The 15,504-nt window shown below is 31.1% G+C and overlaps 1 protein-coding gene and 1 long non-coding RNA gene across 4 annotated transcripts; one reads left to right on the top strand and one right to left on the bottom strand.

Annotated features, from left to right (window-relative positions):
• The first annotated feature begins 976 nt into the window (after positions 1-976).
• Positions 977-1,771, top strand: LOC129301229 (uncharacterized). The gene is made up of 3 exons (XR_008590929.1): positions 977-991; positions 1,106-1,238; positions 1,408-1,771. It is a non-coding gene; the product is annotated as an uncharacterized LOC129301229 (long non-coding RNA).
• Positions 1,772-2,107: 336 nt separating this feature from the next.
• Positions 2,108-6,013, bottom strand: LOC129301228 (protein kinase STUNTED-like). 3 transcript variants are annotated; one of them, XM_054939804.1, is made up of 11 exons: positions 5,649-6,013; positions 5,494-5,576; positions 5,004-5,247; positions 4,582-4,832; positions 4,269-4,419; positions 3,923-4,171; positions 3,674-3,837; positions 3,518-3,594; positions 3,288-3,435; positions 3,008-3,154; positions 2,108-2,899 (listed from the first exon to the last, which is right to left on the bottom strand). In XM_054939804.1, the coding sequence occupies exons 1-11, from the start codon at positions 5,830-5,832 to the stop codon at positions 2,666-2,668; spliced, it is 1,932 nt and encodes a 643-aa protein (XP_054795779.1). In that variant the 5' UTR covers positions 5,833-6,013; the 3' UTR covers positions 2,108-2,665. The 3 variants fall into 3 exon arrangements, with proteins under 3 accessions (XP_054795779.1, XP_054795776.1, XP_054795777.1); XM_054939801.1 differs by having other exon boundaries at positions 4,269-4,832; XM_054939802.1 differs by having other exon boundaries at positions 4,269-4,832; positions 5,658-6,013.
• Positions 6,014-15,504: the final 9,491 nt, after the last annotated feature.

The following is a 15,504-nucleotide window of genomic DNA, read 5'->3' as shown; positions in this document are numbered from 1 at the left end:
ATTAATGACATGCGGAACCGTTGAAGAAAAAATATACAGGAAGCAGGTAAATTTCAACCTTTTACTTTGATGTACCAATTATTGATCTATGGTAATGAGGAAGATAGAAAACTTAATATTACTTCGGATTTAGTTTTGAGTGAATCTCATTTATTTGTAGTTCTCTTTGTTTAGATTTTGATTCAATCCATGACACTCTGATTATTTGATTTTCAGGTATACAAGGGGGATTGTTTCAAACGGCAACAGAGCCATAAAGAGCAAATTCGGTACTTCAGCCAGCAGGTACAAGTGTAGTGAGAGTATTGCTTATTTCTAATGTATGCTGAGAACATCTTTGACTAGCGTGTGGTGCAATGTAATAACTTCTTCAGTCATCCTTTTCAGGATCTCCGAAGCTTTTCAGTCTCCCAAAGGAGGGTTTTGATGTGTCTGTTACTCAGAAGCAATTAGAGGAGGAGCATGCTTGTGAAGATACAGTGTATGAGTTTCAAATCTGAGCATACTGTCGAAGCAATAGAGTGCTGCATGTAGCTTTCTGATTTTGGACTTTTGTATTTGTGTTGTTCAGGGAGGACTCGTTTAAAGCACACATAGAGTTCTTGAAAAGTCAAGGCATAGGTGGAGTTAGTCACCACAGTTTCTCTTTTTTCCAAACAGCACCAGTCCATGATGCACCTGGGGATGATGAAGTGCCAAGGGAAAAACAATACATAGTTATTAGGATATGCTTCCCATGTGGGTGCTTTGTTCTTTTTCACAAGATGTAATGCTGAAATCTTGCTAATGCTCTTGGATGTTATAATTTTATTTTACTTTATGGATTATGGATGATGTACTGTTAAAATATGCAAAATATTCTTTCTTGAATTGGCTTCTTTTGGACCATAGTATTATGTTAACTAATTGCTTAATTAAACAATGCTGCGTGATGAGCTTCTTTTTATGCTGGGAGCGTCAGCATCAACTTCCCTTGACGTCCTGTTGATGGGTAATTATTCATCGTCATACGGATATTAGATCGATTCCTCCCCCACTCAAACTTTTTTTTTCTTTTGATCTATGGTCTGACCTTGTTTATTTAACCTATTTTTTATTTGGTCAGAGCTGAGTTTGCTTTCAATCCAAAGGAAGTCAAATTGAACAAGAAAGGCTCTTCCCCAAATAGCGCTGGTAAATTGACTGAGTCTGAAATCAGGGATAAAATCAAACGGATTTCTCAAACACTAGCAAATAAGGTATTATTATGTTCTTGTTAGATCGGAAACAATCAATCAATGGTAGTTTAGTGAGGATTGGTTGGTTCATGTCAACTTCACATCTGAAATATTGGCGAATCATGACATTATGTGCTTTGCATTGAATCAGTTCACAATTGATGCCTCCCTGCTATATAAACCATTGCAGGCAATGATTTCTAGATTACCTGATAGGGGAGAAAAACTACAGCAGCGGCTTGCCGAGCTAAATTCGGAGCTCAGCAAATTGAAGATGGAAGAAAGAGAAGTGATTGATTTGGATGATATAACTGGAGAATTTCAAAGGGTATTGAATGTGTAGATCATTATTAAGAGAACTTGAAATTGAATGGATCGAGCCGTGCTCTGTTTTGGCTGCCTTGTAGACAGAAAATTGCCAAATGATTACTTTCATGTGGCAAGATAAGGCAGTCTCTTGTGCATTTTTGTCAAAGGTGGTGCATTTTTTGGTCAGTTTTTGCTATTCAAAAAGTGAATATAATATTTTGATTTATTCAAAACACCTTTAGTTACTTGAGTGGAAAATAATAAAATAAAAGTATAATTGAAATTCCTGTATTTTGAATCAAATGGGGTTTTAAAAAAAATACTCTATATTGCGATTTGGGGGGAGTAAAATTTTGCAATGGCAATAGCTTTTATTATAGTTGACCTGTGTGTGGCTTAATTATAAACTAATATAATTAATTAATAACAACTTAACAAGCCAAGCCTCACTAATTTTTATTAAGCAAGCTTGACGTTGAATGATTTGTGATCGTGCTTATAGTCTAGTTTCTCAAGTTTTTGCCTTTTCAAACTAGAAAATGCGGTGGTACCAGCCAGGAAAAAAACATGTTTTTTCAAGCTTTTGATCTCAATCATGTTGCATATTTGTGCAGGGTGCAACTTCTTCATTCATGTGTACCAATTTATCAATATCCTGTGCACTGAATACATGGTGATCAAGGAAAATTTTATACCATAACAGAATAAAAAAGGCTGCGCTTTCTCGTATCTTTGTGTGAGAAGCTTTAAACCAAAAAAAAAAAAAGAACTAATGGTTGCCCGAAAGATAAAGAAAAGAGAAAATGGGCATGCCACATCAGAGGAGACCAAGTATACACACTCTTCATGGTTCTCAACTCTCAAGCGGCCAACAAAATAGCCCGCGGAAACTTGGAATACGATTGCAAGCTTTTATGACACGTGGGACTGGACTCATTAACTCATCTCGGAGAATTATGATGAACCCAGGCAGAGCTACAAAGTCAAGGAGGGGGCTATATACTCTTATTGGGACCTCTCTTCCAAGACCCAGTCAGCAGGATCTTTCAAAATCTAAACTAGGGAGGGGAAAGGCACAGGATAACATAAAAAGTTTGGAAAGAAATAGTTGCTTTGAAGTTAGTGCTACCATGAATTGCTTAATCAAAACTTGAGGAGCGACTCCATCTTCCTTGTAAATAGTCCTCCAACGAGACACTCTGCTCAGAGCTACTGACAGAAGCTGTATCATCGTCCAGGTCCAGCAAAGCAAGGTTCAAATGGGACTGAATATTATTCAGTCCCCCATCAGACGCTTCAAGTTCTTCTGGTGCACCGACTTCTTGTTTTGCCCAACTTGTCACTTCCTCATCACCATGCAGAAGTTTCAATATCTGCTCTCAAGAAACATCATCAGACTGTAACTTCGCGGCAACAAAAAAAAAAAAAAAAAAAGAGGCGTGACAATAAGGATGTGGCAGAATTGAACAGAGGAGACTCACAATGTCGATTTGAGGTCGAGATTTAGGTGATCGTCGGAGGCAAAGGGTAGCAGCCAAAGCCATTCTGTCAATTAGCCACTCTTGAGGATCGCCAACGCTTGAATCAAGCAATTGTGAGAGCTTTCCATCCTTTAGAATTGGTCTTGCCTGGATATTGTCACAATCGCATTCATTCTCAACACTTTGATATACTACGACCAGATCTCATAGGATATTCAATTATTATTTTGGTTGTTTGGTAGACGTTCCAATTATTATTTAACACAGCAGAAAAGCTTACCCACATCACAAGACTCTCCTGGCCCTTAGGGGATTCGTTATTGATGGGCTTCCTGCTAGAAAGAAGCTCAAGAAGCACAACACCAAAAGCATATACATCGATTCTGTCAGTTACCCTACCATGCATAAAGTACTCTGGAGCCAGGTATCTGCCAGAAAAGAAAATGTTCTGAAACATGAAACATTTAAAGTTGACCAGTCCAGAGAGGATTTAGAGGACATGATACACACCCAAAGGTTCCAGCCACATCAGTACAAGTAACGTGGGATGAAGAAGAACCCCAACTGGCAAGCCCAAAATCGGAGAGCTGATGACAAATAAGAATCAAGTGTAATAAATTCAAAAAGGAACATAATCAATCAATGGAAAAAAGGTAACTACAGCACCTGAGGCTCAAAATTATCTGAAAGAAGGATGTTTGAAGATTTTACATCCCTGTGAATCACAGCATATGCACAGCCATTATGCAGAAAGTTCAGTGCCTCAGCAACGCCCACAGCCACTTTATACCTCTCTTGCCAGCCAAATACATTACAGTCCTTCTTATCACCTTCAACAAAATACACGAGTAAGAAAGAAATTGGAGACATGATGATTATGTAATTCCGAGCAGGCAAGACCAAATAGATATCTACCATGAATGTTCTCTTCTAGGCTTCCTCTTGATAGAAAATCATAAACCAAAAGCAAGTTATTGTCGTCAAAAGAAAACCCAGATAAAGATATTATGTTCTCATGATGCAAAGTTGTGATGATCTCAATTTCCAGCTGAAACTCTTTGAACACATCTTCTGATGGCTTCAAAATTTTTACGGCCACCACCTTGCCATCTAGAAGACATCCTTTATAAACATAGCTACTGCCACCTTTGCCAACCAAATTATCTGAAAACATTATTAGATTTCATTAAAATATATCCCAAACAAAAGAAGTAATCGGAACCATGATAGGGACAGGAAAGTTAATGCAAAGAAAACAAACCAGGCGAGAAGTTAGCAGTTGCAGAAGCAAGTTCTTGGAAACTATATACTCTGCATGAGGATGAGTACTTCTCCTGTAACCTGGACAATTCTTCATGAAAGTTGCTCAAGCCAGAGTTAGCAGCAGATCTGAATGGCACAATGGCACCGCTCTGCCCATCAAGGGTAGTAATGTCATTTTTGTCAATATTAATTTGTTTAAGATCTGGATGGACTACAGCTGATGAATGCCAGCTGGGCTGTTTAACAACCCGTTGAAAAACATATGGATTGCTCACATAGGATTTCTGTATATGCTTTTTGGGCAGAAATACCTGGCGAAGGACAGACCAACCATGTTTAGACTGGTTTGATTCCTGAACCACAGTTGCATACCAAGGACCACCAGTTTTCTGGACCGGTACTAAAGCTAGTGAATCATTCTTTTCCTGATCATCAGGCAAAGCTCCAGTTGCAGAACTCTCTGGAAGTGCCAACACCCTCGCACAACTTTCACAGTTCCTGGGATTTGTCTTTGTACAAGGCTTGAAAGATTTATGTAATAAAGCCGGGCCTTCATTCAGTTCTATTAAAATAAATAGTTGTATTAATTCACATTTTTTTCTGATTGACTAATCACAGTTTACAATAGAGAACATAGCACTATATATCGACCACGTTGAATTGACAATAGTATTTCTCTTGAAAACAAAGAATTAAAAATGTCAGAGTGATTATACAGAAATACAGGTACGACCTTGAATAGCACGTATTTTCGTAGCCTCTCTGTGGAACGCAATTTTGCCATTGTCAACAGCAAAGACAGAGATATATTTGGGCAGTTTTTTTGCACAATACTTGGCAACGGATGCCGATGACCGGATTGTATGATGCGTTTTAGAAGTCCCCAAAATTACAGTTGATGCACCGAGCGACTTCGCCTCCCGTACAAGAAGTTTCCGAGATGACTCACCTCTACATACTTTCAGCTTGAGACCAACCTGGGGAATGTTCAGCGGACTTGAGGCTCAAAATTCACAATTAAAAAAAATGTATAAAAGGATTTTTAGTTGCAAAAAGATATCCACAATGTCATTCACCTAACAATTTAGAATCTAGAATTCTAATAATCACCCGAGACTAATTTCGAGAAACCTCGCATTTCGCCAGAATCCAAGCAAACGATTAAAATATGTAACGAAACGGTTAAACCAACAAATAATGAGAGTGTGAGAGCAGTACCGAACCTGCTTCAAGTTGCAGAAACCTTCGTAAACGGCAAGAACAGAATCAAAAGTATTTACAAGAGAGATGAGCGATCCCGTACCCGCTGCACCAAAACAATCAGATTAAATATAGACCAAAACCAAAGCAAAATCGAAGGTGAGAGAGAAATAGAGACCAGGCATACTGCCGATAACGTGAAGCGCAATGACATGGTCACCAGGCTCCGCCACTTTGACGAGGGCCCATGTAAGCAATTCCCTGCTCCGAGGATCCAACTTCACCCCGACCACGACCGTCCGACCACCGTCGCAGTCACTAGTGCCTTCGTCGGACGCCATACTTTCTCCGGACAGCTTCATTTACCTGTACCTCGCAAGTGGTACCTCCAAGAGAAGGAGACGTGGGAAACGCCGTCGTTTCTCCCGCCCTAGCCGAGTCGCTTTCCTTCCTTTCTCACTCTTATCGGGCTTTCCCACTCTGTGTATTGGGAATAGAGGAAACGAATCCTGCTCGACGATGGTGGCTATGGCAAAAACTGTCCCCGAAGAGAGGTATATTCCCGTGCTTCTCGGATCATAATTTCTCCTTACACTGGTTTTTCTGAACCGCTGCCAGAGTGGACCCCACTTAAGAATAGTGCTTTCACCTTTCGCCTCCAAAAAAGAAGTTCGTTAACGTCTAGAGTGCCGTTGGTATATAGTCAAGAAACGAGTTTTTGTATTTTTTTTTAAATGCAAATCGAAGAGAAATTGAAATAATAATAATAATAATAACCGATTGGCCGCAAAAATATACCATAATAACTTGGATCCTGTGGAGCAGTGCATTTGATTTAATTTTAATGTTTTTTTTTTAAAATATAGAATAAATATAACTTTCAATTGCTATTCTAGAAATAATAATTCACATCAAAAACTAAAAATTAATAAATAATTCTATTATATAATCGATTCAATTATTTTCCCAACAAATACTTCAAGTTAGATGTTGACAATGAGATCATGTTCTTTTATGATAACAATATATTACTCATTAACCTCTTTATAAGTCATTTTTATTAATCTCATTAATATTAATGTAAAATAATATAAAGAGTAAAAGTATGTAAAGTTTTAAATATATCTTTATATAATAAATTTAAAAATAGTGTTATATTACTTTCTCTCCCTCACAAAGAATAATTTAAAAAAAATTAAATATTACTTAAAAATTATATTATAATTTATAAAAAAATTAATAAATTTCTTAAAATATGTCTTGTAAAGGTATTCGAGGGGCATTTTGATACTTTTATTGCAGAACAAGAACACTATCTTATTTTAATATTAATAGTACATGCTCCTACTATTCATACAGCGTGCAAATTCCGTAGTGAAGACTTGTGAAATTACAGTAGAGCGCATGCCAGCGAAGCGGATTACTTTTTTTCAAAGTATAGAATATTTTCAATTATCATTATACCTTAAGATAGTTTTTATAATTTTTTTAACTATGTATTTACTTCATTTATTATTCTATTTAAAAATGATTTAAAGAGGGTATAATAAAAGTTAAGTGTTAATTAAACGTTTTGAGAATTGTAAAATTTATTGAAGAAGTGAAATAATGAGGAGTAGTATTGGAATTTAGTTTTATTCAAAAATGTTTTATATTTTAATATATCCATTCACCTACAAAATATCACAACGGTATAGAGATGAGGATGGGTTAGGAGGCTGACAGAAGAAATTGAAATACAAGGAGTTTGAAAATGTGGGGATGTCACAGTCGGAGAACATTTCAAAAGGAAGAAGCTACTACAAGTAGTTGTGGCATTATTAAATATATGGCTAAATTGGAGAAATAGACTATGGGCTTTAATTACCACCGAACATGAAGCACATGAAAGTTTGTTGATGAAAAAATTGAGTGACCAATAAATAAACGGTGTTACGGCCTTGAGGGTCAAATCATTCATGCGAGGGGCTACTTTTTATTTGGGGTCCATTCGGAGAATGATTTCACTTCTTTTGGCATTCATCATGATGAATACTGCCCTCTTTTATTTTTTTAATTCTATTAATATTAATTAATAATTAATGAACTGGGGTATCCCATCGATTTGAGATCAAATCAAATTAGATATCATTATTACATGTCATCCTTTTGTTTTTATTAAGTAATCATAGCTCGTCTCTTCTTTCGTACATTTAGCTCTCGACTCATACTATTAAACTATGCAATATTATAATTTATCAATTTTTTTTGTCAAATTATAATTTGTCAGTTAAATTCTATACACTTAGTGAATCAATATTTAGCCAATTGATATGGGCCCAATAAAAAGAACTAGTGTAACACCCCAATGTTTTACATCTTAGCTTAAGTATTGATCAAAAGTTTAAGTTGTCTTTTTCTATTGAAATCAGGATGTTTTGGCAAAAATATATGGCAGTAACATTTAGGTTGTTTATAATGCGATTAATTGATGATCTAAGGATTATATCTCTCACTTTTGTTAGTTATAGGGTAAGTTTTGGTCAAAATTGGAGCATTTACCCTTGTCTAATTGTAGATGAAGTTTGTTTTGGGGTTTACCAAGCAAGGATGCTAGCCTCATGTTGACTGATCAAAATGTGAAGTTCAATTGTAGGTGGATTAAATTGTGAAGTGTTTGATCATGAGTGGACAGAAAACAGATAATCATTTTAAAACTCAACAATCAAATTATAAATGAGGTTTTTGGTTTGAAAAATTCGATAGCAACTTTTGGGCTTTGGTTCCTCCTCCTCCTCCTCCTCTATTTGAGGGGTTTTGGCCAAAAATTTAAGAGGTTTGAACCTCCAAATGTTGATTTGAGATGTGTCTTTGGCTCCTCCTCCTCCTCTTCTATTTAACTAGTAAAAATTTTGAAATTTATCGAGGTTTTAATTATTGGAAACTAAGGGTCTGAATCTTGTACTGATTAAGGAAATTTTTTAGTTCGAAGAGGCAAGTTTAAGCTTTCTCTAACCTTGTTTGGAATTATAGATGGTGGCTTTTGAATATTACGTTTGTTTGGAGAAAACCTATGCTATTTAGAAGATAAAATTTAAATTTTTGATGAATTGATGGTTGAAGAATGAGGTTATTGGATTAAGATAACTTAATTATGCCTATTGGAATGTGAAATTGTGATTGGATTGGAGGTTATATTAAATTTTAGATTTTTAGTGTATTTATTCTAAATTTTCTTAGGATTTTTGGCTTTGGCTAATTGGATGATAGTTTTATCAAAGAATTTATTCAACCAAAAACTTTAGGTAATAAAGATTATGTGTTTAAAATTTCATTGAATTTAAAAGTGATATGATTTATCATTTTGAACTCAAGATTTCTATTCTAAAAGGACATATTTGGAAATAATTAATGAAATTAATTTATATTATGGAAATTGGTGTGAGAATTAATCATTTGTGTTGACAAGATAAAAATTGATAGTTGAGATACTTAGAAGAATATTATTAGTTGTGATGATGTGTACTTTATGGTCTGATTGTTGTTCTAAGCCTTATAGGCTTCATTGTAGTTTTTGAGTAGGTGGGTTCCTATGGATCAAAGTGTGGGTTGTTTGATCATGTGAGGTGGTTTTGGCTGGCCTTATTGCTCTTCTAACTTGAAAGGTTGAGGTGATTGAAGTTTAATTCTTGTTGTAACATGTACATGCAATAGATATTTTTTACATGCGTGAGTTTCCATTGATATTTATTGATTATAATACCTCTTTTTATTGTATAAAACTATTAATAATGAGTTCATATGAGTTTTCAATAATGGTATGAATATGGGTTTAAAGAAATGGTTTTTGAATTTTATACATGTACATACATATATACATACACATATACACATATATATTGATGTTAATGTTGGAATATTGGATTTAAAAAATGATTTTAAAAGTTTGGAAAACAATACCTAAAGAAAATATTGTTTTGGCATTTTAGAATAATTTTAAGAAATATAAATTAATGTATTAAGTTGTTTGGATTCAAAGACTAACTAAGAAAGTAGCTTATTTTGCCCTATTGGTATTGAATATGAGAATTATATTTTAAATTGATTTTATACATCATACCCAGTATTTGTGATGTGTGTGTATTAGGAAGTGTCTTATCCCCCTATTATATAATTGATGATGGATTTTGTCCTTTTGTTATTAATGATAAATTTTGATTATAGTTGATGGTGTATTGTGTTCCTGTATTATTATTATTATTATTATTATTATTATTATTATTATTATTATTATTATTATTATTATTATTATTATTATTATTATTATTATGGAATTGGGATGTGACTATTGCGAGTTGATGGTTATTGATGATCATTTATTACCACATGGTAAATGCTAGTTCCTAAAATATACATTCTTATGGCCAAGAAGGGCAAGGGGATAGCTAGCATATAAGACATATCATTCCTTATCTATTGTCTTCGGCTTTGAAAGTGAAAAGAGAAAATAGGTAAGAGTATTTACTAAATCACAATGGCTAAACTATAGAAGGTGGATACAATTCCATGACTCTCCTCTAGAATGCAAAGAACCCCTAGCCAATGACTGTATGAAGAGGTTTGTCATGGAGACACTCTAAGTTATAACCAATGAGTTATGGAAGAAGGGTGTTGAAACAGGGATGAAAATTGATGTAAATCATACAATTTGATTATACATTGAATTATGAATGGATAAAGCCTAGAAACTCCTTTTTGAAGGTATTGCTCAACTGTTAAAAATTGAGAACCAGATTTGAAATTATTTTTCATATATGGTATCCTTGGTAGCATGCATCCCTCCTAATAAATTATATTATATCTTGGTATGCTTATTTAAATTAAAATTATTCTCTGGTTACTTAAATTTCATATTTTACTCTCCTCATTCTAACATTTTTTAAATGAGAGTTATAGCTCGTTCTTTCTGTGCATGATGGTGAGACTTTTTTGACCTAAATATATGGTCATTTATTTATACTCTTACGCATGTGATTTTTGGCCAAGTGTTCTTTCTATGTCTGTTATAAATCACTAAAATTGTGATACTCCTCTAATATGCTTTTATTGGTCTGTGGAGTTATCCTTTAGTATGTCCAATAGGCTTTGTCGATAGTAGATTTATTCATTGCAAAAGAAGCCAGCTCTTCTGTGATGCACTATTTTAGTCTGATATTGTAAATGGATTTTCTTAGGACAAGATCTTAATTTGGTCTTAATTTTGTGTTTAGTTTTAGAGTTGCATAAATTTTGAATTAATTTTAATTAATCCTAGTCTTTATTTAGAGGGGTGTTACAACTAGCCCCTCATAATATGACGAACCAATATTTTATTTACATTTAATGCCTGACTATATTTTAAATAAAATTTATAAGATTTTTTTAAAATAAAAGGACATCTATATGAGGAAAAAAAAGTTAATAACTTTATTAATTTTCACAATTTTTATCACATGAGTGTGCTATTCTTCTCACTTGATGAAATTTAGGAATAGTTTTAAACTTGACTATAAATTTCTTATGGTAAAAAAAAAAGTATTACTAGCAAATGTTGGGTTTAGCAGGAACGGTTAACCCCTCACAATATAAAAATCAAGATTTAAATATCTATTAAAAATGCTTTTATATTTAGTGTGTAGCCGTACCTCAAACATAATTATCTCCAATAAAAAAGTACTTATGAGCAATCAAAAATAAAAAGAGCATTAGAGTAACCAACTCAAGTTGATATAAGTGGTAAGGATTTTCATCACTTACGTAAGTGATTGGAGTTTTAAGGGTTTGAATATCAATCCTTGTATATACAATAACTTAGTTAAAAACGATCTATCCTTTGTCTTCAGTGTCTTTAATGAAAATTTTTTTATTGTCGGCGAGGTTCACTACTATTATGAAAAGAAAATAGTATTAGAATATTATTATAAATTTGTTTAAAATTTGAGGTGGCTAAAAGGAGAATAATTTTTTAAAAAAAATAGAAGAATTTTAATTAAAAATCAATGCCATTTAATTATTAATGGATCCTAAACAATTAAAATTTCAATTCAATTCAAGAAGATCGAAGTGAAAATAATTTGAATGATAAAAAAATTACAATACTATTCACTTGTTAATTTTGTTCGAGATGTAAAATCATTAATTATTATTCTTGTAACATCTCAATTTAAATTTTAATAGTTAATTTGGGTTAATAGAAATTTAAAAAAAAAATATTTAGAGGTAAATAAATTAGTAGAAAATGATCATTAAATCTAACTTAGGATATAATTCTAAATTAATTTTTTAAAAAAATTAAAATTAATTAAAAAAATTATTATTAATTAATTAAAAATATTATTAAATTATTATTATAAAAAAAGGTATGCAAAAAAAAAAAGAGAGAGAAGAAGAAAAAGAGAAGTTTGCTTCGGCCGCCGCCTCAATAGTAACAATAGTAAAATAATAATAAAAAAAAGAAGAAGAAGAAAGAAGAGAGATAAAAGAATAAAAAAAATGTGTGGGACCCACTGAATTTTTATAAAACTCACCCGTTTCCTTTCATTTATTCAATTCTTTTCTTGCGCGCGAGCTGAGGCGGAGAGAAGCAAGTCACCGGTGCGAAATATCTAAATTTTTAAGGTAAGAGTTTTTAATAGGATATTTAGGGTGTGATTTTAAGCTTTTCAAGACTAAATAAGTGTTCTAAAAATTTTTCTTAGTCATCCTTCTTCTTTGGTTTCTGAGTTTGTAGTAGTAGAAAATTTAAGATCTGGAAGAGGGATGAATTTATATTAAATAAATATGATTTTTAAAGTTGTCAGTAGTATAATAAATGTTCTAGAGTATAAATTTATTGATGATCTTTGAATCTGTGGCTTATGGATCAAATTCTAAACTAGATCTGAAAATATACGTTGATTTATTGAGGTTTAGATGATTATTTGGGATGAGAAATGAATTATTATGGTTATAGGATTATGATTCTAAGCTAGAGACTCAATTTTTAATTTTTGGGTATTTTAGGTACGAATTTATGAAATAAAAAGAAAATTTTGATAATAGAAATTAGTTTAGAAGTTGATTTTTAGATTATTAATGTTTATTGATAATTAAAAGAGGAGTTAAAAATTTTACTTAATAGTATTAACTATAGATTTGTATTAAGATTGAGATTAGGAATTATGTTATATTTTTAATTCTATTATTAGAATTATTTTATTAGTTTCAAAAATTGAAACTAATATTTATAAATAATATGTTATTTTGTAGATTGTATTACTGGTGAAAATTGTGGTGAGAGAGAAATTTTAAGGAATAATTTATTGAAAAAGCCACAAGGTAACCATACTTTTAATTTGTGATTAGTGTTACTTCATGTTAATTGGGTGATTATTGAGAAAATTATGAATTTTGTAATATTGTATAATTGTGCAATATTATTATGAATTTGTTTGATTATTGTGGGAGGTGTTGGGAGACTTGCTATTATTGTTGTATTTATGTGCCACGTGGTACGCCACTATTAGAGCTCAATAGGTGGCTTGTAAGGGCTCGGGCTAATCTACCTTTGGCCGGGTAATTTAGCACCGAATGAGGGCTACGACTCGAGGTTAATGGAGGGATATAAGGATGGTTGTTTGTGTGTATTGTAATATTTCATATATTTGTTGGAATTATATTATTTTTAATTCTCACTTAGTAAGCACACACTTAACTGTTTGTATACACTATCATAAATTGGCTTTGGTTACTGGAATTTTTGAGTCTCATTATGTGGTTAACAATTTTTAGCAGAAGAGCCACGAGTGACACGTGGAGAAGTCCCAGAGGCTTAGTGGTATAGATCCACTGTCTCTTTTGGGTATTTAATTTATGATTTATAATGTGTTATATTGCCAATATTAGGACTTTTTGTTTATTGTCAATTATATGAATATATAAATATAATCATGCTTTTTAAATTATTTCTATTTTTGGTACAATTTAGATGACTGAAATTTTAATATTTGGTTTACTTTGGATTGGTTAAAATGGTATGATTATAAGACCAAATAACTGGCTTGTGTTGAAAATTGACTAAATTGCTTATTTTACTTGTTGGGAGTATAAGGATGGACAAATGTGATTTAGCCTAATGGCATGTGGGAGGTAAAAATTTATCTGAAATGTTATAGTGTATGAGTTGAAGCCAATTATAAAATATTTTATATCGAAATTATTGATATAAAAATGTGTTGGGTGGCTGTAACCCAACTATGGTTGAGTTAAATTATTTAAAAAAAAAATTGGTGTGTTACAATTCTCACTTCACTTGTTAATTTTAGCAATATGAGTTATAAATTACATCAGTTTGTTAGACAAATAGCAATATCAATTGTTAATTTTTTAATTTTACTTATTAATTTACTAATATCAATTATAAATTACAAAATGTGTTAGTAATTTATAACTGATATTAATAAATTAATAAGTAAATTTAATAAATTAATAACCGATGTTCCTACTTGTATTGAACAACTAATGTTCAAATCGTGCATGATTATTGATAAATCAAATCATATAATTTATAACTTATATTAATAAATTAATAAAAGAAGTAAAAAAATTAAATACTAATAATTTTGCATGTCAAATAAAATTAATAAATAAATGATATTTTAATCCTTTTACTGTTAAAATTATGTCTACTTTAATCCTTTTGAATTGAATTAAATTTCATATTTTTTAGGCTCCATTAATAATTAAGTTACATTTTTAGTTCTTAATTAAAATTCACTCTTTAAAAAAATATTCATAACAAAGAGGGAAAAAATAATGACTTTTTTGACAAATTATTTTAAAAATTTTTATTGTTCAAAATAAAAGAACAAAAATATATATTTAATAATGTGTTTTAAAAAATATTTTAAAAAACAAAAAAATAAAATATTATTTAAAAAAATAAAAAATAGAAATAAATTCAAGTATTTTAATATTATTATTTAAAAAATAAAAAAATAAAAAATACTTATTTTGTTATTTTTATTTTTAAAATATATTTTATGAAATATTAATTTTTAAAATAATTAAATAAAAATAATTTTAAACAAGCCAAAGTCTCACTGGAAAAAGAGAAGAAAGTGGCTGCAGTGCGTACTACAGTACAAAGGGGTTTGGTGGCATGGGATGGTGGGACCCATTTAAATAATAACCGCTCTAAAAAAGCGCATCGGAAAAAAGCATTGTGTGGACAACTCAACCAGGAATTTCCTGGCTTTGCTTTGCTTTTGCCGCCGCACAAAAGTTGCACATTTTGTTATTCTTGATTTTCCCCACGAAACGAACCTTTTTCTAGTTTTGTTTGTTCATTGTCAGGATTAGAGCCGAAAAATAGATTGAACTCACTGATTAACTCATTAAACTTGCAAAATTTAATAAATTAAATTGAATAAATTGATTTATTTTTTTAAAATTAGTTGGGTTAGGCCAATCTGCAATATTAATAGATTAAAATAAATTGACCTACGAGTTAACATTTTTTAAAATAATTTTTTTTATTTTTAATTACATTATATTTTTATATAAATATACAATAATGATAATATTTTTAAATATATAATTTATAACTTTTAAATATATTCTTACATTTAAAATATAGTATAAATCATTTTTACAACTTACAAATAAAATTTTTATTATAATTTATAAATTAATAATTATTAGTTTTTATATAAATATTTTGAATATATATTATTTATTAATTTCATGAGATCTATTGATTGAAATCATAAGTATGAATTTATTGAGAAAAATAATATGGGTTTATATTCAAATTTTTTTCTCAATAAGAAAAATAACACATTTAGGTGGGAATGATTAATAGTAAAAGTCTGGCAAAATAAATTTGTTTGGTTAAATTTTATATTTATTTTATTTATTTACAAGTTTTTTAGCAAGTTTATTTTATTTGTTTACAAGTTTTTTAATTGTTAATTTGCTTTAAAATATGAAATATATATATATATATATTATTTAAATTTTAAATTGTTAAAAAAATT

The sequence above is a fragment of the Prosopis cineraria genome, unplaced genomic scaffold (assembly GCF_029017545.1).
Source record: "Prosopis cineraria cultivar Desert tree isolate PC_DT_omini unplaced genomic scaffold, ASM2901754v1 PC1971, whole genome shotgun sequence".
In the NCBI taxonomy this organism is placed as follows: Eukaryota; Viridiplantae; Streptophyta; class Magnoliopsida; order Fabales; family Fabaceae; genus Prosopis; species Prosopis cineraria.
This window is presented reverse-complemented; position numbering and strand designations above follow the sequence as displayed.